The sequence below is a fragment of the Neomonachus schauinslandi genome, chromosome 11 (genome assembly GCF_002201575.2).
Source record: "Neomonachus schauinslandi chromosome 11, ASM220157v2, whole genome shotgun sequence".
Classification (NCBI taxonomy): Eukaryota; Metazoa; Chordata; class Mammalia; order Carnivora; family Phocidae; genus Neomonachus; species Neomonachus schauinslandi.
This window is the reverse complement of record NC_058413.1, coordinates 29,099,026-29,123,646: the sequence shown is the minus strand read 5'-3', so window position 1 is coordinate 29,123,646 and position 24,621 is coordinate 29,099,026. Positions and strand designations below refer to the sequence as shown.

At 44.7% G+C, this 24,621-nt stretch overlaps 1 protein-coding gene across 3 annotated transcripts in view; it reads right to left on the bottom strand.

The window, feature by feature from the left end:
- Nucleotides 1-24,621, bottom strand: part of MPPED2 (metallophosphoesterase domain containing 2) — a 171,930-nt gene that overhangs the window by 4,434 nt on the left and 142,875 nt on the right. For all 3 annotated transcript variants that reach the window (XM_021684715.1, XM_021684714.1, XM_021684713.1), the window contains exon 5: nucleotides 3,269-3,384. In XM_021684715.1, coding sequence (XP_021540390.1) covers nucleotides 3,269-3,384 — 116 coding nt within the window. The remainder of the gene's footprint in view (nucleotides 1-3,268; nucleotides 3,385-24,621) is intronic.

Sequence of the window (24,621 nt, the reverse complement as noted above, 5' to 3'; positions counted from 1 at the left end):
TCTTCATGGGCCCAATGACGTTTATTCCCAGCAGTCCTGCAATATCTCTTTCTTTGAATATTCAGTTACTTTCTCCTTTTTTATTATATCTTTCTTATAGCAGTTTACTTCTAAGATGGCTCAGAGAAGACAGGCTTAGGAGAGGCTGTCCGTAAACTGGCCACCAGATACCTGGCTCTCCTTAGGTACATCAACTCTTAACCTTTGGTGGTTCCTGCTGACCAAAGCTTGGAACTGTCAAGCTCCTCCTGCAGTCTCATCTCTCGCAATAGGCAACAACGTGACCTCGTGGTGGCATCCCATAAGCTGGGGCTAATTGACTACCTTTAAAGTAAAAGCCACTTACTTCTATGCTTAATGCAGAAAATCCATAAAGACTGACATCAATTATAGCACAAGTCAGGTATCTGAATGATTATCATCAGAAATGGAACCCATATGCCTCAGCAGGATGGGTGTAAAGAAGGCAGGTGGGACTAACAGCTAAATCGCCATCAGTGGGAATCCATACCACAGCTCCATTAGGCGATTCCTACTATTTAGAAATGATCGGGCAGAAATCGACAGACAAGCTTATTCCACTTTGGCGAAACTGTAGAAACGAAAATAGAGCATCTCTGTAAAAATATGTTACCTGGGGTGTGGGAGGGGGAGTGGCCGGAAAGAACATCAGATGAAAAAGGGGGGCCCTATAAAAATTCAACCAGGGGTTTCAAAACTCTGTTAATTAAAGGAAAAAATCCTTAATCCACAGTGATCGGCATATTCCCTCATGAATGTGTTCTTCTCAAAGGGGGAAAATATCTTACTCATATACGATCAACCTGAGAAGGCATCCTGCTTCTACCACAATAGTAAAGTCTTATAGAGAGATGGCTTTCCTTCTCAGCAGGACAGAATTCAAGGCCAATCTCCATCCCACACCCCAATCCAGCATTTTCACAAGAACCCCGATAATGCACTGATTAAGGTTCAACTTCACCGTGCCTGACCTTTTATTTTGGAACTCCTTGATGAAGAACTCACTTTGCTGTATGCACAGCCACTCTCTGGATTACTGCATGTTTGCTACAAAGAGAGGGACGGTAGCTTCCCTATGGAAAGTTCCTGGGATGTCTGAATTCTTCGGAGGCTAGAATTCAGACTTATTACTACTGTCACTGGCTTCTGTACCAAAATTAGTGGCTTGATGAAACTGTGAATCAATTGTTCTGTTCAAAGTTGTGTTCCAAATAACACTTGAGTCATGTAGATGTTTCTGTGCTGAGAATATCCAAGTCTTATTTACAATAAACAGCCTAAGGGGAATCATGTCTGTACCCAGGAGGCTGCTCAGGCCAAGGATCAAGTTGGCTGGGATGCTCTCTCTGTAGGTCTCGCTGGGCAACTCACGCTGATCAGAATATTTAGCTAGCAATTCAGGAGTTAGTCTCTAATGACTGCAAAATAGGGAAATTAATTAATTACGGATGATACATGTTGTTGGTAAGTATAATCTTTTAAAACATGGGATGGGACAGGATAGAATAGGGAAAAAAGCATGCGGATGGTGATTCCGAAGTATTGAAAAAGTCAGGAATTGCTAGATCTTGTGCAAATCTGGACAATTTCCCTATCTGCAACAAGGTTGGCTCCTCCTCTCTTGCTTCTCCCTATCGTTAAAATGTACCACCATAACTCATGCCTTGGTCCTCCCTTCGGCTGTTTCTATGTGAAACGCAGAGCACCGCCTTGGTAAAGGAAAGAAAGCAGTCCTAAGTGGGTTGGAGGAAACAGTATTTACAAGGATTAAATTCACAGTAGGGGACATGTGTTAGATTTTTTTATTTTTCAGGTTGACAGAGGAGGGAAGTGATATGGACAACAACCCCAAACCACGGGGAAAAATTGTGAGAATAATTTATTTTGTATTAAGTGTTTTCTTCCTTTTTCCAAACCAAACTTTGCTAGTACTGTACATTTGGACATTTAGTAGGAGCGCAGATTTCATGTTGTGTTTTTTATCACAATCGAAGAAAAAGAAAACTCTCCTACTGAAAGTGAAGTATCTGAATGTCCTGAGGACACCTTTGTTGGACAGGAAGGGTCCTGGCATAATAGATACCAGACAGATGGGGACCAAGGTGATAGGAGCATTTGAAAAATGTTCCGTGGCTAAGCCAAAGAGATAACAAGTTCTTGAATAATTAAAAGATAATTATATAAGTCAAAGAATCATCTTCTGGACCATAATCTGCATAACTAAAGATGGCTTTGAAGCACACTGGTGGGTGATCTAAACTGGGTGTAGGTTCAAAGATTCTGTAGGATGAGTATCTTTTTTTTTTTAAAGATTTTATTTATTTATTTGACAGAGAGAGACATAGTGAGAGAGGGAACACAAGCAGGGGGAGTAGGAGAGGGAGAAGCAGGCTTCCCCGCGGAGCAGGGAGCCCGATGTGGGGCTCGATCCCAGGACTCTGGGATCACGACCTGAGCTGAAGGCAGACGCTTAACGACTGAGCCACCCAGGCGCCCCAGGATGAGTATCTTTAAGTAACTTTCAACATAAATCCTTACTTAACACCTTAGCTTAAAAAAAAAAAAAAAGGATTCTTTGCTCCTATAATCAGCTCAAGTGTTAAACTTTTAAAGATTTCCTAGGAAATCTTTATGGAAAAGGAAAATGAGCTACTTTACCTTATCTTTGGGGGGAGGAGAGAGAGAGAAAGAGAAGGGGGGCAGAGGGAGAGGGAGAGAGAATCTCAAGCAGACTCCGTGCTGAGCACGGAGCCCAATGGGGGGGGCTCAATCCCACTACCCGAGCCGAAACCGAGAGCCAAATGCTTAACCAACTGTGCCACCCAAACACCCCAAATGAGCTACTTTAAACAAAAGTTTCCATCATTTCATTCCTTCACAAGCCCACTGGTTGGGAGGTCTATGTCTATGTCTTCCTTCCATTCCCCACTCCACCTCCCTCACTCCTAAGTGAGTACAGTTCTTAAAATAAATGATCAAGCTCAAAAGACTGTGGTACTCCATACTCATTTGATTTTCCCTGACTCAACTAAATAAAAAAATTTAATTTCAAGAACACCTGTAAGCCCAGCAGAACTGCTGAGTTTAATTATCATACTGGTTTCTTTTAAAGACATTGACTTTTCTTTTTGTGTTCACTTTTTATTTTTTGAAGGAAAACGATTATATCCCTGAAGCATTTATTATGTTTTATTATTATGAAAAAAGGCATCTCTTATGACAAAAGGACAACCTTTGCTTCACTTACCTAGAGGAGGTCCGTGGGTCATGAGTATGTCAATGCCCTCAGGGATGAGGTTCCACTTGTCCAGCAGAGACTGACCTCTGGGCAGGTTAAAGCCCCATCCATTAAACCACGGGGTCCTTTGGGGGAGATAATGCACACGGTATCAGGCCAGCAGAGCCGCGTTTCCGCTCTACAATATTTCTCTCTCGCACATTCCCTGCACGGTTTGCATTGCTCTCTTTTCTCTTTCTGATGGTTGGCCCTGGCAGCAGGATGCTTTTTTGTTGACTGCTTCAAAACCAGGGCATTTGAAAGCAAGTGTGGAGCCGGCGAATTGTTCAACCAGAAAGGGGCACAAGAGTCTTTACAGTGGAGACTTTCCCAGCAGACCTCTATCAAAATTTTAACAATACTTTGTCTTCTCCCCTAAATCTCCATGCTTCCTAAGATGTCTAGTCCCAATCCAAAGCATTTCCACCCTTCCTGCAGTATCCCAGAGATCAGAAATTCCATCAGTACTCCTTCCTCCCCATCACTGTGACACTGCTTCCCCAGAAGGATTCTTACTAGCCTCCCTGACGAAAAGGCAAGTGCTCTGAAGGCACAGCGTGAACCCCTGTACAGGGAGATGTTCTGAACAGCCTGGACTGGGAACGCTGAAAAAATATAGGGGCTCTGACAGGTGAGAGGGGGGACAGGGAACAAAGAGCAAATGTGGGCTTTTCCTCCTGTCATTAAAAGGAAAATTTGGGGGGTCATTCTGGAATCCGCTCTCCTGGCAGGGAAGGTAAGCAGTCTACCCTCTTGGAAACTTCTGCTTCACGAATGAATTTCTGAGACTGACTGCTTCATGCAGAAGTGAATGGGGTTTTGGTCCATCCTGTGAGCACCTCTAATTGGAGCTGAACATGCGTCTACCATTTATAATAACATGAGAATAACCAATTTTTCTCTACAAATACTACTGGCTAAATCACATCAGAGCAAAGCAGTTCCCAGTGCTGTCCTACTCCCGAACATCTAGCTATAACCTTTATTTTCTGAAAACGACTCTTTCCCCTTCTGTAGGAAAACTCCAATTTGCTAGTGCATACATGCAAAAGACAAGCTGGTCAATTTTCTGGCTAAGCTGAACTTTCCATGCCTACTGAGAGGTGACCCTGTGTCCAAGGCAACCTGGTCAATCACAGCTAACCAAATGAGGTCACTCTTATTTAAAGCCAGTCACGGGCCAGACTATCAGACCCTCTCAAGACTCAGAACTCAGAATGGTGGGGGGTATGTATAGGTAAGGACAGGGTGAAAGGAGGCCAACTGAAAACCATGTGAAAATCCATCTCACAAATGAGAACCTTAGTTCCCACTGAGGCACTTGAAAGAAAGTTCCAGAGATAACAGACTGTGTGGCCCCAGCTAAAAAAGTGAAACCAAGAAAGTATCTGACCTGGTTCCTAGAATTATTGTCCAAGTTCCTAAGCCATCCTCAGGGGCTTACTTATAATACCAATAATAACTTCAAAGCTATTAATTGTTGAGGGCTTACTCCGTGTCAAGGAACTACTCTAAACACTTTATTTGTATTAACACATTTAAATTTCACAACGAGCTCATGAGGTAGCTACTAGTATTAACTCCATTTTACAGATGAGGAAACCGAGGCACAAAGAGTTCAAGTAAACACAACCAATAAACTGGATATGAACCCCAACAATCTGATTCCAAAACCCATACTCTTAGCCATCACACAACTCCTCTTCTTACATAGTACTTGAATTAACTTCCTACCTGCTCTGGGTGAGCTCGTACTCTATTTTGAGTGTCTTGTTGCTTGAAGCCAAATGAGCTCTGAACTGGGATCAGGTGCATGGTTCTGAAATTCAGCAATGAGATGGTGGAGTGGACACCCATGGTTTCTGCCTGCCCAGCTCTTTCACCCTTCTTTTGGTAATGGCATCTGAATTTTCTTTGGAGAACCTCTCCCTCCCCCTCTCAGTACATGTGCTGTGCTAAGGCTGACTCATCGCTGTTCTAGGATCTCTCTGAACAGAGACTGGTCTAGGGATGTACATATGACCAAGCTGGGAGTCATCCTCAGGCTTTTGCTGGTGCTACTGAAAAAGAGCCCATGGGTTCCTCTCTGGGATCGTGGGATCCTTGTGTAGGCTTGGAATTGCCTGGGAGCTTTGGTCTCAGCCACCATGCTGACAGCCTGTGCTTGAGGGTGAAACCATTACAAAAAAAAAAAAGAAAAAAAGAAAAAAGCCAAGCAAAGAAACAAGTGTACCCAGATGATCTTGTTGGACATATGGATCCAGCTGTGCCTAAAGCCAATCACACATTTCCTTCCAAGTGTATAAGCTAATAAAATATTTTTCTTTGTATTAACTTGAGTTAGGTTCTGTTTCCACAAGTGATAAAGAGTCCTAATACATAAAACTGTTGTATTTAGCTTAAAAATGACCTCTGTACTTACGGTAGGCAACAATGTCTGCACCCACTCCCACCCCAAAGATGTCCGTGTCCTGATCCCTGGAACCTGTGAATATATTACCCTACCCAGCAAAAGGAATTAAGGATGCTGATGATGGAGTTCGGGAGCTCATCATGCTGACCTTAAAATGGGGGAGATTATCCTGGATTATCTAGGGGGGTAATCACATGGGCCACCCAAGGCTGAGGAGGGAGGCAGAAGAGGAGAATGGAGTGATGTAACGTAAGAAGGACTCAACCTGCTGTTGCTGGGCTTTGAATGTGAAGGAGGAGGAAAAGAAGCCAAGGGACGTGGGCAGCCTCCAGAAGCTGGAAAAGTTAAGGAAAGAAAAGGAATTCTCCCACAGAGCCCCCAGGGAAAACAAACAAACAAACAAACAGAGGCCCGCTGACATCCAGAGTTTAGCCTAGTGAAACCCATGTCAGGCTTCTGACCAGCCAATTGGAAGACCATAAATAGGTTCACTAAACTTGGGGTGATTTGTTACAGCAACGAACAGGACACTAATACAGTCCCTAACAGGTCTGAGCCGGCTGGCTCTACCCTCCAGGAGCTGTAAGTGGTGCCGGGTCTCACGAAGCACACGTGCAATCAATCAGCACAGATCTTGGCAGCCACACTGCCTTGCTCAGCTAGACGCTGTGCTCTGGGTTTCCTCAGAGGAAAAGGCAGTGCTTGCTTTCTTATCCCGGGCTGCCAGGGAGGCACAGACATCACAGGCCGGGGGGTAATGCCAGGTGGGCCCTTTCAGGGCTCAATTAGTCCATCTTGCTTGCGTTTATCTTCTAGGACTTCCTATCTTCAGGTTCTTAAACATTTTCATTAGAGTCTGAAAGAGACCTTTCCCAGTTTGGGATGCCCATCCTTCCCGTTCATTTTACCGTGACCCCTTTCCACAATCTGTCTTAAAAGTAAAAAGAAAAAAAAAATGCAAGTTCAAAACCCAGTGAAAACTCAGTGAGCATTTTGGCATGAGAGAGAGAAAAATAAGCAAAAACATCTGTTTTCCTAGATTTCGAAAACAAGCTTCTGGGCCTATGGTTTCTGTCTAAATGGCAAATAAAGAAGGCTTGAAAGAGTCCCAAGCACACCCAAGTAGTTGGTACAATGAGTAGTTGGTACTCTGATTTCGCTGCTAGAGTCTGTCTGTGGGCAGTCAGCCTCTGGACCCCCAGGTCATCCCAGGGGATTCCAAAGTCAAAGGAACAAGACTTCAATTTTCAGTCTTCTAATTTTCTCTCACAGGGTCTTCTCGGGAAGCCCACAGCCCTAGTACCCCAGGAAGTGCTCAGTTTTATAAGTGCTTTGCAAGAACAAGACAAGCCCATTGTCTTTGGAGACCCCAAATTTCATTTGGTTAATGTTAAGCTTGTGACAAAATCCAGAAGTTTCCAAGTTAAGGGTAAACTTTAAAAATATCTGGCTTTCATTTTGACTCAAACCTGTATGTATGTGTATGAGACTGAGACAGAATTTAAATTATAAGAAAAGGAACATTTATCAAGGCCCCGATATGCTTTACACAGAGGTTTTACATAGACTATTAAACTTAATTACTCATAACAATCCTTGAATTATTATTAACAATCCTTGAGTACTGCCAGCTCTATTTTTAGATAAAAAGGCTGAAGATCAGTGATCTCCAGTAACTTGTCAATATTCCCAGGATTGGCTAAGTAGTGGAGCCCGGATTCCAACACGGATCTGCTGGCTCCAAAGCCTCTGTTTTTCCCTTGCACAAGGCTGAACTAAAACCTTCTAGACCAATGATGGTTTTGACTCCCACGCTTATAGAGTAAAAACAGGGCTGCTCCATACAGTCTCTTAGGCTGTGCACTGTACAACCTCAGGGGGTGCCGTGGTACTGTGTGATCGAAGTGGCTCTTAGTAAAAATGGAGTGTGACTTCAACGATGTTATTATGGCTTTTATGGGATGATTTCTCTTCCTTTAGATCCTCCAGATAAGGCCTTTTCCACAAGACAGTGGCCAGGCAATGGGAAAAGCAGCCCAGTGACGGGTTCCAGAATTATCCCAGCATGGCCGTAATAAATAGGGGCACACAGAAGAGACCTGTGTGCTAATTCTCATGCTGGCATCCATTTACTAACTCACGTGAACCTCTGCTAAGAGAGGGGTGGTCAGTGGGCCACTTTCCTCATCTGAAAAATGAATGAGTACATGGATTTGATTACTGGATTTCAGGATTGCTTGTAGGCTGCAGAAATCTCATGCAGGAGCCCCTCACCCAAAGCAGGTTCATGCAGGGGTGCTCTGGCTGGAGGGCTGGGAAGAAGGGGCTCTGAACCTGCTCACTCACTCGGCTCCCTCCTCCTTTCTGACCTCTGCTTCTAAGCAAAGCCAGCAAAGCCCGGCACTTGATGGTCCTTCTGTGATCAAGAAATCCTAACATTCGGTAAGTCTGTGCAGACTATCAATGTTCTAAATACCGTGAATCACTCTCAATGAACTGCCTAAATTGCCTATAAGGGACCGAGTCCAGTGTGGAAGAAATAGCTGCACAGAGCCGAGACCAAATGTGTCAGCATCAATGAATAATGCTTTATCCAGTTGAGTTTCAACCTGAAACATGAAACCCCAGCAGTGAGCCCATCAGGGGTTCACTGGAAAATATGTGCACAGTCGACCTCCAGAGCCCCACAATGGATTTTGTTCTGTAGCAATGGGGGGTGAGGGGGGAGAGGTGGGGGGGAGGCATCCAGGGGAACAATGTCTATTGCCTCAGCCAAGGACTTAATAATTAGCTGTGACTAACAAATACCACATGGGAACCAACTTGTAAGAAAATGTCCCACAAAGCGCCCTACTGCCCGTGGGCCAATCAGAACCCGTAACCCATCCCCTTATAGAGAAGGATTCGAAAACTCTGGAAGGAAGGGGAGCACTACAGCTGCCTGAAGCCATTGGACCGAAGACTCAGATGGATGGAAGCTCTCGAAATTAGGGGCACTTGGCTTCTCGGGGCCGAAAGTCCAGGGGCAGGCGCTAAGGGAGTTAATGTAGGCAGAACTTGTTCCAAACAATGTCAACACAAAACAGGTTTTCTGTATGGAAGCGGGTTGAGATGAAATCGCTGCAAAGGTCATCTGTGTTTGCAGTTCACAGAAGGGAACTGCTGGACCATAAATCTGAGGTTGGGACAGGTGAATGGCTGTTTACACTCCCCTACCCACATCAGTGGGGGTTGGGCACACCCTGGGAAAGCAGGATTTGGAAAAGAGAAGGTCCTACTTGTTCTGCTCAGATGGGGGCTACTCAGGTTCACAGCCCTGGTACTTGCTGGTCAACGTCTACAAATTCCCCATGTTCAGACAGGTCCCGGGCAGGCTGCATCCCAAAGACTCGGGATTGTTATAAATAGTCTCCTAGGTGCCTCCTGCAAAGATTAAGGCTTGGGAGCCCGGTGAGCTCCGCTGGGACTGTGCATGGAAGGTGTGAAGGGGAAAGTGCAAGGGCTCACAGCTGGTGTGCTGGCCATGCCACTTAGAGCTGCGAGGACCTGCGGGTTCTGTCGAAGTTCGCCACACTCGTTTTGGAGGCAGGAGGTACGAACATGGATTACGGAATCAGAGATCAATCAAGTCCCAGGTCTACTGGCTCGTCGGTCTCCTCATCTTTCAAATAGAAACAAAATACCTGTCTACGTGGGTAAAGTGAGACAGATCATTTATGCAAAACTTTTGGCAGAATACTGGCACAGAGTGTTAATGTGCAGCTTTTAATTTATATATAAGATATATTAGCAATATACACACAGACAGGTACATACACACACACACAGTCGCTCATGTTACTTTTTCTTTCTAGAATTTCCCAAGCTTCGGCTCATCAAATAATAGGCCCTCCTGCTCCAGACTTTTGAAGAGTCCCCAATGAACAGGCAAGCATTGCTAGATGGCGAGATAGAGCCTGATTTCCTCCGGCTGATTACTTATTAAAAGGCACTTCCTCAGCTCACTTTTGAGTGGAAGTTTTTCAAACAGGCACTCGCTCGCTCGCTTGCTCAGTCTTGCACAGACAATCCTGTGGAATGTAAGAGCACAGGGCAAAACGTTAGTCAAGGCTGCTTAGCTGGCTCACAGGTGGTTAGATTTTGACAGGCTCTTAAATTGGGAAAGTTCCAGGAAGGGCGTGACTTCAGGTCCTTGGAATATTAATAACAGGGCACTAGGAGAGGCTCACTGGCGGCATGGACAAGCTACTAATTAACACCATCGCTGCAGCCTGGCATCTCCAGGAAGCAAGATTCAGAAGCCAGGGGCCAGTTTCCACATACACTTTCTTTTCTAAATGGCACACTTCAGGATTGCAACCTTGCTCACGCCTGGCTCTCCCAGCCGCCATCGGCCCCTTCTCGACGGCACATCACACCGGGTCCAGCAGAAGCTAATTTAACCACCGCTGGTTAAAATCACACCGCACTTCACAGCCCCCTTCACATGCCATGAAGCTGTCATGATAATTCTTGATCTCTAGCTCACCTGACAGCTCAGCCCTCCCTTGACTGCAAAGCTTCCCATTAGTTAGAAATAGCAGTTTCTCTGGTACCAGATGTGTCATCCTGAATATCCAGTCGAAAGGCAGGCACCTGCCCCACTCCCTTCCTTGCCTCCTTTGCTCTTCTTAGCTCTGGAGTTTGTGAAGAAGCCAGCCTTCTGTCCCAAGTCCCTCCACTTGGCAGCCTGGAAGGTACCCTTCCGTGCAATTAAAAAGATGCTCTGCATTAGCCCGTGGAGGAACGTCACACCTTGTGCAGCGAGGAGACCCACACACACCAGTTGCCGAGGCTAGGAGAGAGAGGGACAGCTTAACTTCGGGGCAAGATTTACAGCCCCGTGCAGCTGCCTGGGAAGCCTGCCTGGCCCAAACCACAGGCTCAGCTGCCTCGAAGGGGCAGTGCCGGCTTCTCTCTCACCCCAGCTGTCTAGTCCCATCTCTTCCCTGTGACTTTGTAATGCGCTCTTTCCTTATGAGGGCCCTGGGATGACAACACACACTGTTCTGATAAAGGGCAGGCCGGGGTGAATAATGTGGTCTGCATGCTGAGGACAGCATGGGAACAAATCTCACCTGAGGGGGTCACCTGAGGCCCCTGAGCTGTGAGCAGGGGCTTCACAAACCAAAGGCCTGCGGTCTTTACAAACACGCCAATTGTGACCCCTTTTCGGTAACGAATAAGGGAACAAGTATCAGAATTAAGCCTCTGCTACCCATTTTCCTTTCCCCTGCTGGAAAGGAGATGGTGTAAGCGGAGTTTGCTTTAGGAACCAAGAAAAAAACAAACCCACTACGACCTGTTTTCGAACATGGTGTGCCTTGAATTGTTGAAAGTAACATTAAAGCTTCTGTTGCCTTCCCATTGAGCGGTGTGGGAGACTCCGCTCATCTGTCATGCGAAGAGCCTGACAGGGCAGAGGAGGGGCCACGGCAGGACCTCTGTCTTGGGGGGCAGGTGAAGCAGATTTGGGGCATGCCCAGGTGCATCCAGAAACAGCATTTTGTTTTGTGGCTGAGGAAATTAGGGGACCAATACCAGGGTGCCCGGACCAGAAAATAGGCCCTGCATTGCTCTTTAACCCCCATTAGGGAGAATTCCTCAAAGAGGGTATCAGCCAACTCTCCCGGGTTTAAAAGAAAAACGGAGGCTCAGTGGATGGCAAGGAGTAGAAAAGAAAAGGAGCATTCCTCTTTTTTTCTTTTTTGGTGATTTTTAAAATTGTGGTAAACTATATATAACGTGAAACTTACCACTTCAGCCATTTTTTTTTTAAAGTGTATAATTCAGTGGCAGTCAATACACTCACAGTGTTGAGCAACCATGGCCACCATCCAGCTCCAGAACTTTCTCATCATCCCAAATAGAAGCTCTGTGCCCACGAACAACCATTCCCTCTCTCCGTACCCTCCCTCCAGACCCTGGCAACCACCATTCCACTTTGTGTCTCTGTGAACGTGACTACTGCAGGTGTCTCATGGAGGAAGAATCCTGCCACATTTGTCCTTTTGGGTCTGGCTTCTTTCCCTTGGTACAATGTGTTCATGGCTCATCCGCACGGTAGCATGTATCAGAAATCCACTCCTTTTTATGGCTCAATACTATCCCATCGTGCAGCTATACATCATCCAATTTTTCATTTAAGGTTTCTGAAAGTCTAGGATGTGTCAGGCACTAAGCTTGGCCACAGGGAGACATGGGGTCCCTTGCTTTGGGAAGTGTGAGGTTACTGAGTTGAACGCCCAGGGAGGATGGGCTCAGTCTGGTACTTGTGGGGCAATTACTCATTCGACAAACATAACCTGGATGCCTGTCGTGAGCTAGGTTCTGGCAAGGTAGGTGCTGGGAATCCAAAATTGAATACAGTTTCCAGGATAAACCCACAGCTCACCATCTCACAGGTAAGGCTGCCCTGGATAGAAGGCCTTCGTTTCTTTCTTTCTTTCTTTTTTTTTTTTTAAAGATTTTATTTATTTATTTGAGACAGAATGAGAGAGAGAGAGAGAGCGAGCACATAAGAGGGGGGAGGGTCAGAGGAAGAAGCAAGCTCGCTGCCGAGCAGGGAGCCCGATGTGGGACTCGATCCAGGGACTCCAGGATCATGACCTGAGCCGAAGGCAGTCGCTTAACCAACTGAGCCACCCAGGCGCCCAGAAGGCCTTCATTTCTAAGTGCTCTAATTTCAGAGGAACTTGGGGAACACCAGAATGATCTGAGAATTCATCCAGCAATTTCAAGGGAAGACTGGCCCCCAGGCCACCAGGTGACCAGGAGCATACTTGGCAGCACTTTTGGGGGAGGTTTCCTTCCATTTCCTCCTGCATACTCCTTAATAAGGCTGGGCAGCTGAAGCCAGGGCCACAGAACACAAAACCACATCCTACTGAAGACTGAGCTTGTGAGGGCAATGTGTGTCACATGCCTGGCTGGTTCCAAAGCACAGGACGGACAGGATGGGAGGAGACAGGAAGATTGCCAAGTACTCAGGCAACTTGGCAGAGAGTACCTGTACCTCCCCCTCCTCCCTTTCTACCCTGCAGACGTGTCACAGAAACCTAGTAGGTAGAGGAAGGGTTTCCTAACTCAGATTTCCCAAAAGAGCAAGAAAAGGAGGAAAAGTGGGTTCAGAATTAATGGCATTTTGTCTTGTTACATAGTGAACTCAAGAACTGCTGTTAACAGGCGGGATGGCCTGATGAAATCTGGGCCCCCAACCAGAGGATATTACAACATTTTATTATGCTTGGTTTATTTGAGAATGTGTCTGTATGAGTGTGCATTGTCACACATTTATGTTGATAATGCTGGTTTCTTTTTATACTATTTCATTTTGGGGGGGGTCTCACGGGGCAATAGCTGGGGAGGTTCACACTGGCAAGAAAGCCTGCCACCTGAAAAACAGATCCCAAAAGAGTAAGTAATAAGTGGACAATAAAATACCATGCAGTCATTCATTAAACATAACAAGGAAGATTGGAAGTTCGGTGACTTCAGTCTGGTTCACCACTGCATCCCTAGCACCTGGAACAAAGCAGACGCTTAAGTATTTGTCAACTGAATTAAGAGGGACCATTCATAAAGGGTTTGTAACTTCATGAAAAAATGTGTCTACCTTGATGGTCAATGGAGAAGCAAACTATTAATTTGCATATTAGTATGAATTCAAGTATGCAAAAAATGCTTAGAAAAAAGACACAGACCAACATACTGAATAGTTATCTTGGGGGTGGGAGGAGGATTAGGGATGATTTTTTTCCCTTCTGTTTGTCTACTATTTTCCACTTTTTCACTACTGATTAATATCATTTGGAAAGAAATAATTATGTGGTGTAAAATCTTCATACAGCCAAATGCAAGTTGGATATGGATGGACAGATTCATCGTCTACTTAGACTCTACTCGGACTGCGAGGCAGTTTCCCCAGGGTGTGGAGCACTGGGGGGATGTTTGCTCAGGAGGCTGACAGGGCTTGCTTTCTTTCTCTCCCCTCCCCACAAGACAGTTTGTGGCAAGAGAAAGGCATCTTTAGCAGCAGAAGTCTTTTATTCATTCAGGTAATTCAATACATGTTTACTGAGCACCTGCTATCTGCCAAGCACTACTCTGCTGGTGGTGGCTCATTTTTCATTTTACTGAGGAACCTGCTTCAACGTGGATAATGTGACATATCTGCATAATACTTAATAGAAATCGTTCCCACCTTTCTTAGTTCACGATAACCCCAAGTGGTGAGCAAGGGATTCATTTAAGAGAAAACAGTACACAGAATTTTAGTGACTTGCCCGCGGTTGCCTTCGGTTGAGGTGGCATGACTACATTTGCAGGGTTAAAACTTAGACCAGTCTGGTTTCAGATTCGGACTGCTTTCTACTCGGCAATGGGACGTCAGGCAATTTCTTCCACCTGATCTCCTTTTTTCCATCTATAAAGTCGAGGTAACAATGGCAACCACACAGGTTCATTGTGAGGACTGGATGTGATAATATATGTAATGCATCTGGCAGGATGCTTGCCCGATATTAAGAATTAAATTTAGCTCTTTTTGTCATCATCACGAATGTTAACATCATTATAAATACTAGTTATCTTCAAGCCCTTGGCTCTTTGTTGCCTACTTTATCTTCTTTGTATCGCCACAAGGTGTACCTTCTCTCCATTGCTCAGATTTAGGATGTAAATACCAAAGAATTAGAGTGACCCATTTGAAAGCAGTGAGCGTTAACATTTCAGTACAGAGGAGCCGGCTTCGGATGATGAGAAGGCAATGAGTTAGAGTCAGAGGACATGAGGTCCAGCCCTGGCTCTTCCAACTTACTTGCTCTATAACCTTGGGCAGGTAACCTCTCTGATCTCCTGTTTCCTTCACTGTGCCACAGGGACAATTCTTATGCAACTCGCAAGGTTGTCAAACAAAGGCCGGTATGAGCGGGTTGCTAAAGAGAAAATGCCTTCTAATTCCCATGTCACTGGCTGTCTGTGGTGCCTCTGTGCTGCTTGAAGAGCTCAGAAGAGCTGGAGTAAGTGACAAGGAGGTCGGATGTAAGTTAAAGTGTTGGCCCCCACTGATCTACCATTTTGGTTCTAAATGACTAGTTGTGGTCCAGACCAATTTAGTCCAGTGAGAAAACTGTGAGTGCAAACTGGCTGTACACACAATCAGGGGGAGGAGTGAGAAGCTGGAGCTGCGTCTTCAGTTCAGAGGTTAAAGCACGTAGACAGACCCGGGTGTCTCCCTCCCCATGCCAGCCAACCATAGATTATTAATTGGGCTCCGCCACCATTATCAAGCCCCTTCCACTGCACGGCCTTGGCAAAGGCACTTCGGGGAGATCGAAATGCAATGCGAGACCATCCCAACCTGCCATCTGGTTGGGATAACGAGATAGTCACAGGCAGCATTGTTCTTCCCTATTTCTGCCCATTAAAATTCGACTGAGCCCTTAGGGCTCAGCTCATATATCCCCCAAGAAGCTTTGCTGGATCCTCTCAACACTTTAATTGTCATTGTGGAATTTATCATATTCTGCATTACCACTGGCTTGTGCACGTGATGCATGTGTGTGTTTTAACTTATTTCCCACCTCATTCCAACAAGTTGTCAAAGTTGTGTTATGGGTATGTCTATCTTCCTCAATGGATTGTGAGCCACGCCCTATTCACATTACTGTCCCTAAGATCTGTGTCCCCAATAGGCACAACGCCTGTTACATAATAGATGTCAAGAAAATATTCGTAATAATGAAAAAAGCAAAAGAGAGTTTAGAACAAGCGCCCAAGGCAGTGATCCAAATAATATGTGTGACTGGAGGTTGGAATGGGGCAAGATGGATGAAGGTCTGAGTTTTTAAAAAACAAAGGCAATTTAAAAATACTGGATTTTAGGTCTCAGAGGCCTGTGCTGCCAAATACAATAGCCACTGTGTGGCTCCTGAGCACTAGAAATGTGGCTCGTCTTGCTTGAGATATACCAAAAATGTGAAAGACATGCTGTATTTTGGATACTTCACAGAAAAAACAAGTGTAAAAATATCTAAATTTTTATACCGACTGCACGTTTCAATGATAATATTTTGGATATACTGGGTTACATAAAATACGTTATTAAGCGAATTTTACCCTTTTTCACTTATTAATGAGGCATATTTAAAATTACATATTCGGTTCATGTTGTATTTATATTGCACAGCACTGGCGCAGGCCACAGAAGCATTTGTACTATGACTCAGAAATCCCAGTTTAGGGCTCATACCCTAATGAAATCACCCCAAAGTGAGTAAAGATGCCAAGCACAAAGTTGTTCACCGCAGTGTTATTTATAAGTGCAAAATATTGGAAACAAGTATATCCTCAACTCTGCATAAAAACAGAAATGGTTAAGACAATTACCATTACTGGAATATCCAATAAAATGTATATCATGTAAGTGCTAATATCAAGACTAAGTAGCAACACAGAAAGTTCTTAAGATACAATACTGCTTGAAAAAGCGCTCAGTGCCTAAATCTGCGTACAGTCTGCATGTAGGCACGTTCTTTCACTCAGCTCATCATACATTTGCCTAACTATTACTGCACCCCAAGTTCCGTGTTAAGGGAAGATTGGAACTGGAGATGAAAGGGGGTGGGGGACAGCCGGGTAAACAGACAATGGGGTGTGCAAATGGAAATATCAGGTAGAATCTGAAGGAGGTCACATATAACCCTTCCTGGGGTGAGCAAGGACTGGGGAAAATGTGAAGAAAAACAAGAAAGCTGTTCTGGCTTAGGGTGGGATGGGGTTTTCCTTGGAGTCCCAAGCTTTCTCAGGTTTTTGCCATGAAAACACAGAATGGAGATCAGTCTCTGACTCCATAGCGAGCCCCTGGCGCCCAGCAGGTGTGCGCTGTTGGTTCAAAGAACTGGGCAGCCCTTAACGGCTCGGCTCTGCGGCCCGACCCCTGTCCTAAAAGGCGCTAACACCTCTCTCCGTCTCAGTTTGCTCATCTGTAAAATGGAGATAATTAATGTATCTGCCTCATCGATATATCGTTGAGAAAACTTAAACTCAGTAATCCATGTAAAGTTCTTAGCTGGGTGCTTTTGCACATTAAGAAGCATTACATAAATGTTGACTTTATTATTATCGTAAAGATTAGAGGAATAGCATGAAATAATTGATCAGGAAGATAAAGTAGAGGGTGGAACAATGCTCCCAACAGTACATTTGAGTGGAACTGGTTCACTTATTTTCAGTTTCTAGAATCATTTATAACCATTGAATTAACTCAACCAAGTTTTCTCCTTTTTTTTTTTTTTTAAGATTTTTATTTATTTATTTGACAGAGAGACACAGTGAGAGAGGGAACACAAGCAGGGGGAGCGGGAGAGGGAGAAGCAGGCTCCCCGCGGAGCAGGGAGCCCGACGCGGGGCTCGATCCCAGGACCCTGGGATCATGACCTGAGCCGAAGGCAGACGCTTAAGGACTGAGCCACCCAGGCGCCCTAACTCCTTTTTTTTTTAAAGATTTTATTTATTTATTTGACAGAGAGAGACACAGCGAGAGAGGGAACACAAGCAAGGGGAGCGGCAGAGGGAGAAGCAGGCTTCCCGCGGAGCAGGGAGCCCGATGCGGGGCTCGATCCCAGGACCCCGGGATCACGACCCGAGCCGAAGGCAGACGTTTAGCGACTGAGCCACCCAGGCGCCACCTCTCCTTTTTTTTTAATGCCTTGAAGGATGATGAAATTATAAGTGTTCTATATAATGTGATAGTGAAATAAGTTAACCAGAGAATTATTTAGGTCTGCTGTCTTTCACTGAGCAGCACAAAAAAGCCAGACTGTACTCTCATTTCAAATTTCACATTTTTCCCCCAGCATGTTACGCATTCGGTTCCAAACTCCTCAGTCAGAATATTAAGCACAATTTATCCACCTCCAGGTGACCTCTCATTAGACAAAAAATCAGGTCAATTGTCTCGTTTCTTAAAGAGTTGCTGATGAAGTCAAGAAATCTTGAAAAAGAAACATTTTATTTTTCTGATACTCTGTCCTGCTCTTTTTCTAGTAAGAGTCTAAGCAAGTTTGTGTGAAAACAGACTCTTTGTTTTATAAATAGAACACTGCTCAAGGTTTTTTAGAGATGTCTGCTAAAAATAAAGAGGGTTATAGTTTACTTCTTTATAGCTCTCAAAACAAAACTAAACACAACAAAAAAGCCTGAGCTTAACTAAATGTTATACTTCTATTTTGAAAGGTGTCTTTATGTGAGTCAGGCATGATTTCTTGAAATGAAATTCCCCAGAAATTAAATTTCCTGTGTTTATATACAAGGTGTGCCTATGTTAAGTAATGACACCACAGTGTGTGTTGTGTTTTTTTTTTGACACCATGGTGTTTTGTTTTGTTGGTTTTTTTTAAGCATATGCCCCAGATGGGGCGCCTGGGTGGCTCAGTCGTTAAGCGTCTGCCTTCACCTCAGGTCATGATCCCAGGGTCCTGGGATTGAGCCCCACATCAGGCTCCCTGCTCCATGGGAAGCCTGCTTCTCCCTCTCCCACTCCATCTACTTGTGTTCCCTCTCTCGCTGTCTTTCTGTCAAATAAATAAATAAAATCTTTAAAAAAATCTTAAAAAAAAAATAAAAAAGATAAACATATGCCCCAGAATGAACACAACTAAATGTTCTACGTCCAACCTATAAAGTACTCACACAATTCCTCTTTGAAAATTGCTTACTTTGTGGAGTAGAATAACTATTTATATATATATAAACCAAGTTCTTGGTTATTTGCTCCCAAATTATCAGCATCACTTTGAAGCTGAGCCCTTTGGTCCCCAAACTGGGAACTGACTGTATTCCAAACTGTTTGCAGGTTGCCTGGTTGGAACCGGTCAAGTGTCATGGTGAGGAAACAAAGCCAGGTTCCCAGGTGAGTCCCTAGGAGCCAAGCTAATTCCTATTGACAACATACAATGACAAGGATAGCACCAGAGCTCCACCACCACCTCAAATGAGGTGAGCTTGGAAGAAGGCCTGCTTTTCAACTCTGGATACTGGGCACAAGGCTCTCCTGGCCCCAGCTGGATGGAGGCTCCAAGACCAAGGGCAGGAGACTATGAGTTGGACACAGCAACTGAGGTGTCCTTCCAGGGAGCTTTCCAGGGCACTATTTCCCACAGCATGCCCAGTAGATTGGATCTGTTGAGATTGTTCAGGATCACAAAGGGTTCTAGGGTTAAATAAGTCTGAGAAATGCTACTTGATGCATTTCCCTTCCACTTTGGTGGCATAAGGTGAACCTTATCATAGTAAAGACTCTGAGAAGCCCTGCAGAAATCTGTTGAATTTGATGTAACTGAACATGTTCCAAACATATGAGGCCCCTACCAATCCTGTTGCACTGTTCTCTATCATGCCTATTAATGGTAGTTAACATGTATGTAAAGTGTATGATGTGTCAGGTACTGTTCTGAGCACTTTACATATAAGAAATCATTTAATGCAGGTAGAGGTTAAGATTAACCTTATTCTGCAGATGTGGAAACGGAGATAAAGAGAGGTGAAGGATTTCCAAAGGCACAGAGACCCCTGTTTCATCACCATTCCAAACAAACCTTGGAAACCAATCTCCTTAAAAGTCACTTAGGATAACACGGCCCCATAGGCAGGCCCCGATGGCCTGCATCACCCCTTTCTTTTCTTACCCCGGCCCTTCCCTCTCACGAGTCTCTTGAAGCTGAATTTGGAAATTTCCCACTTTTGCAACAGAGAATGATAAAGTCAACATGAGTCTTTTTTCAAAAAGACTGAAGAAAGATTCATCCACACTTCCGAGGAAATCAGCTTTACTTTAACCTGGTGTATCAATGTCCTACTGCTGCTATAACAAATTACCGCAAATTTAGTGGCTTGAAATATCTCAAATTTATTATCTTACAGTTCTGGAAGTCAGAAGTCCAAAATCAGTCTCACTGAACTAAAAATCAAGGGACTGGCAGGGCTGGTGGCTTTCGAAGGCTCTAGAGGGAAAATCCATTTCCTTGTCTTTTCCAGCTTCCAGAGGCTGCCAGCATTCCTTGGCTCTGGGTCCTGCATCAATCTATTTGCTTCTGTGGTCACATCTCCTTCTCTCACTTTCACCCTCCTGCTTCTCCTCTCACAAGGACCCTTGTGAGTATACTGGGACCACCCTGTTAACATTGGAGATAGACTGTTATGTCCCATACACTCAGACAACCAGGGAGAGTTTAAAAAGTGTCACGGAGCTTCTCTCTTTTACCATCAACAACTCAGCTCCTATGGCCTCTGGACAGCAGAGGTGAGATGAAAAAGGAAGGCAGGGCTGTGATTCTCAAATAGATGTGTGTTTACCTCCAGGGGGCATAGTTCTATACTGGGAACACCTGAATCCACAGATCGTCCTGATTTATCATCCTGGATCAATAATTGACCTTAAAGATGCTGAGATTTTAAAATTGTAATCACTTCTTTCATATTAACCCAAACCCAGGTCTATCTCTGGCTCTGCTTAAAAATGACACTTTTGGGGGCACCCGGGTGGCTCAGTCGTTAAGTTGTCTGCCTTCGGCTCAGGTCATGATCCCAGGGTCCTGGGGTCGAGCCCCGCATCGGGCTCCCTGCTCAGCAGGAAGCCTGCTTCTCCCTCTCCCACTCCCCCGCTTGTGTTCCCGCTCTCGTCTCTCTCTCTGTCAAATAAATAAATAAAATCTTTAAAAAATGACACTTTTTAAACTCTCCCTGGTTGTCTGAGTGTATGGGACATAACACAGTCTATCTCCAATGTTAACAGCAAGGTTTAAGTAAATTAATACCTATGAGATGCTTCAATCCACGCCTGGCATATAGGAAGCTCTCAGTAAGTGTGATAATTCGATTTGATTGTTGTTACTCTATCACTACCCGAACCATTACAGAGTCACCTGTCAGGTGCTTTCTATACATTAGCTGCTTTTAGCCTCACAACAGCCCTAAGAGATAGGACTGTTATCCTCTCCATTTTACAGATGATCAAATGAGGTGAGGCTGATGGTGTTCAAATCCTTTGATTAGGGTCACACATCTGACGGGCAAAGCTGGGAGCCAAACTCTGTTTGCCTCTAAAGCCCACAGTTCCAACATTTCGGTCTCTCCCGCACATTCGCCGCCCAGGCTCCTCTGGGGCCAGGAGAGCATGCCACAATCACAAGTCAAATCAGAGTTAGCAGGACTTCTAGTGAGTTCCTAAGGGGCTCGTGGTTGCAGATTTCCTGAGTTATTAATTCTGCAAAGAACACATTTCTGCTTACTCCGTTGTTGGTGCCGGTGTTCTAGAAAGTAAGGGGAATGGAATTCTTATCCCTCACGCTTCCCCGGCCACCTTTACTCTTTATCTGATGCCACATCATCTCCTGTGTGTCGTGGCCACAGCCTTTAGCTGGTCCAATACCTTCTTCTCAAAGCCCTTTAATAAACAGTATTGAAAGTGGCACTGTCTGACTCCTTCAGCAAATGGAAATTTCTAGAGTCAAATTTTTGCTGGCTCTTACAACAGAAAACTTTGAACCTGTGGCTGTGGTATTCCATTGCAGTGACTCTGCATTTGGAAGAATACTTTATATAGACAAGCTCTGTGGTCTTCTGAGGACTCTGGCTAAGTATACCACAGGGAGAAAGACAGAAAAACATATTTCCTGAAATCTTCACAAACGTGAAGAACAGGAAGCTTTCCAAGTCCATGAGCAATGACACTTGGCTGGCCAACAAAGGCTGACCACCCACCACTATTCATCTCTCTTCCCTAGACTGGAGTCTCTCTCCGTTTTACGAGCTAGAAGTAACTGGGGGGTTGGAATTTCCAGCTTTGCCCCTACCAATAACATCAACCTCCCCAAGGTAACCTGCGTGGGGTAAATCTGGAAGCGGCCAAGCAGGGATTTGGTTTCAGGACAGTCTGTCTATAAACTTCATGATTTTCCCCCCTGACAAGATGCAGGGTGAAGTGGCTCAGGAAAGCATGCTCAGCAGAGCACAGGAGAAAGACACTAAATCGGACACCAAGACGCTGGGTTTTAAACCTGCCTTTGAATTATAAACAGTCGTGTCCCCCGAGAAGTCACTAAACTCCTTATGCAGCGGTTCCTTCACTTGCCCATCAGCGGGCAGAATGCTGAGTTTCAGCATACTTGCCATTTTCACTCACTGGCAACATAATCTGCCAACCTGAGGTAACAAAGCTTGGTGTATAAAGTACATAATGTCCCTTAGTGTCTCTAAGCTGTAAGCTCTACGAGGGAAGGCATTTTTGTATTTGCTGTATCTCCAACAGGGCCTGCCTCTTACTGGTACTTGATGAATATTTACGGGATGCAAAACAAAATCTGGAGAGGTAGCTTGGTGCAATGCAGTGGTTCTCAAACACTAGTGTGCGTCAGAATCGCCGGAAAGGCCCACTCCAAAGTTCAGCAGGTGTAAGGTGGGGCCTGAGAATGTGCATTTCTAAGAAAGATCCAGGGGCTGCTGGTGCTGCTTGCTGGTGCTGGGACCAGAGTTTGAGAAGCACCGGTGTCATGGTCAAGAGCAGACTTCTGTGGCAGACCTCTTTAGTTCAAATCCTGGATGTTAGCCTAATTTACCTCTCTGTGCTTCCTCATCTGTAGTAACACAGATAACAACGAAACCTACCTCACAAGGTTCCTGTATGTAAAACATCTTGAATAGGGCCTGATCTGTCATAAACCTTGTGTTTGCTATATTATTGGGAGATTTTTTTTTTCACTCTTGCTTTGATGTTTTAGTCTGTGCTTATATTAATTCTTCCAACAACAAAACGAGTATGTATAATTTGGAAATCTTGGATCTCACCCCAGTAGTTAACTCTGGACACTGCTGGGGTGCACATTTTCCCCATTGAGAGCTATGTGGAACTTGGGACTTTGCTGAGGAACAGAAAGAGATTTCTCATTTAATAAGTCAATGTATCTTTAGACTTTTAAGGTGACCACCTATATTTTCCAAATCAGGTAACATCGAGGTTCTAGCAATAAGTAAGGATGTCACCTCCTGCCTAGACAGTGTGGCCATGCTGGTCACTTCTAGATGGTCAAGGCCATGATGGATATCACCTCTCTGGGACTGCCTATCCTGGCCATGGGAGGTGCAGAGAGCTTCTCTATTTAAGCTGAAGGAAATTAACAGTGGAACAAATTAAAACAACAATCAGATTTAAGTGGCCTCTATCAGGAAATTAACTTTAATGGATATTGTCATCACCAGGCCTACCTCAGAGCTGCTGCTCTCCCAGTGTTGAGATGCAATAAAAACTAGGGCCTAAACACTGAGTTACCCACCCACAACTCGGAATGGATTTTCTTTTTACTACCTTATGTTTGCTTTAATATGTCCCTTTCCCTGTTCATTCAAGCTTTTCTGTGATTCTATTAAACTGATTAAACCTCTGCAAAGAACTGCACACCTTACTTGAGACAGAAGCTCAAATGGGGACTGGGAGATGCATTCCCTTGTTTTGCCACTTTCTTTTAAGTGAGATCTAAAAGCTTCTCTTTTCCCCATCAAATTCCAACCCTAGAATGCTGTGGGGGCTTAGAAGGTACTGTTTTGTTTTGTTTTCCCCCCGTAAGTCCTTTCTTTGCAGGAGGATAAGAACCAACCTTGTTATCTAGGCATGGCGACATCATCTGGGCTTTTCTGGATCAACACTTAATTGAATTCTAGGCTGAGTCTAGTCTCTGGCCTTCCTTGACCCAGTGGACGTATGAGCAATCTTCCCTCTTCCTTCAAAACCACCCTAGAACCTACACTGAACTTGCTACGGCAAGATCCAGAGACCAAGACCAAGATCACTAGATCAAGAGCAATGCAAGGGAGGCAGTAGAGGGTATCTGACCTCACAAGATAATCTTTTGACTTACTAAAAAATGAGCCTCCAGGACCAAGGGGCAGGAATCTTGAGGCAAATAGAGTTGATGGGCCTAGTGAACCCAGTCCACCTGATGGCAGCACCAAGCTTGGGCTCCAGAGCCAGTCAACTGTGTTTGAATCCTTACTCTACCACTTTGCTGGGTGAACTAGGGCTAACTTCCTCATGCTTGTTTTCTCATCTGTGTAATTAGAATAATCGTTCTTCTACCTCAAGGGTTTATTGTGAAGTTTACTTAAAATATATAGAACACTTTGAATGTTGCTTGACATGCATTAAGTATTAAGTATTTGTTACATGACTAAAATATGTTGAGCCCTACTATGTGTCAGAAATGACCAGGACATGGCTCTTATTCTCAAGGAGTTCATGGTTCAGTAAAGCAGACAGACTTGAGAAGAAGTAAGTGGTGTGAGTGTGTGTGGAATGATGAATTCCAGTCAGAGGATAACTGTAACAGCTTCCTCTTGTAAAACACCTACTAGGTGCTTTCCACATGTGTCCTCTATTTAATCTCCATTAAGAGTTTCACAAGGTAGGTATTATAGTCTTGAGTTATCTATGAATAAGACTAAGAAAGTTTAAGTTACTGACTAAAAAGTCACGGCCAAGTGGCTGAGCTGGGATTTGGCCACAGAGCTGCCTGACTTCAAAGTCCATGCTCTTTACCCAGACATGGTAAAGGGGTGAGATACTTCTGAAACCATGTGGAACACAGGAGACTAGTTTTTATTTTAACCCATAGAAAACTGTGTGATATCAGAGAAATTACCGAATTCCCCTGTGCTTCTGCTTCTTTGGGTGTAAGACGGCGCTATCTGGGTCCTACCTATACAGACTTGCAGAGTCACTGTGAGTTCAACGGAGATAATCGGGACGGCCCCGAGACGCATCTAGAGTGCCAGAGAGAAGCAGGACGCTCCAGCTCTAACCCTCAGGGCCAACAGCCTT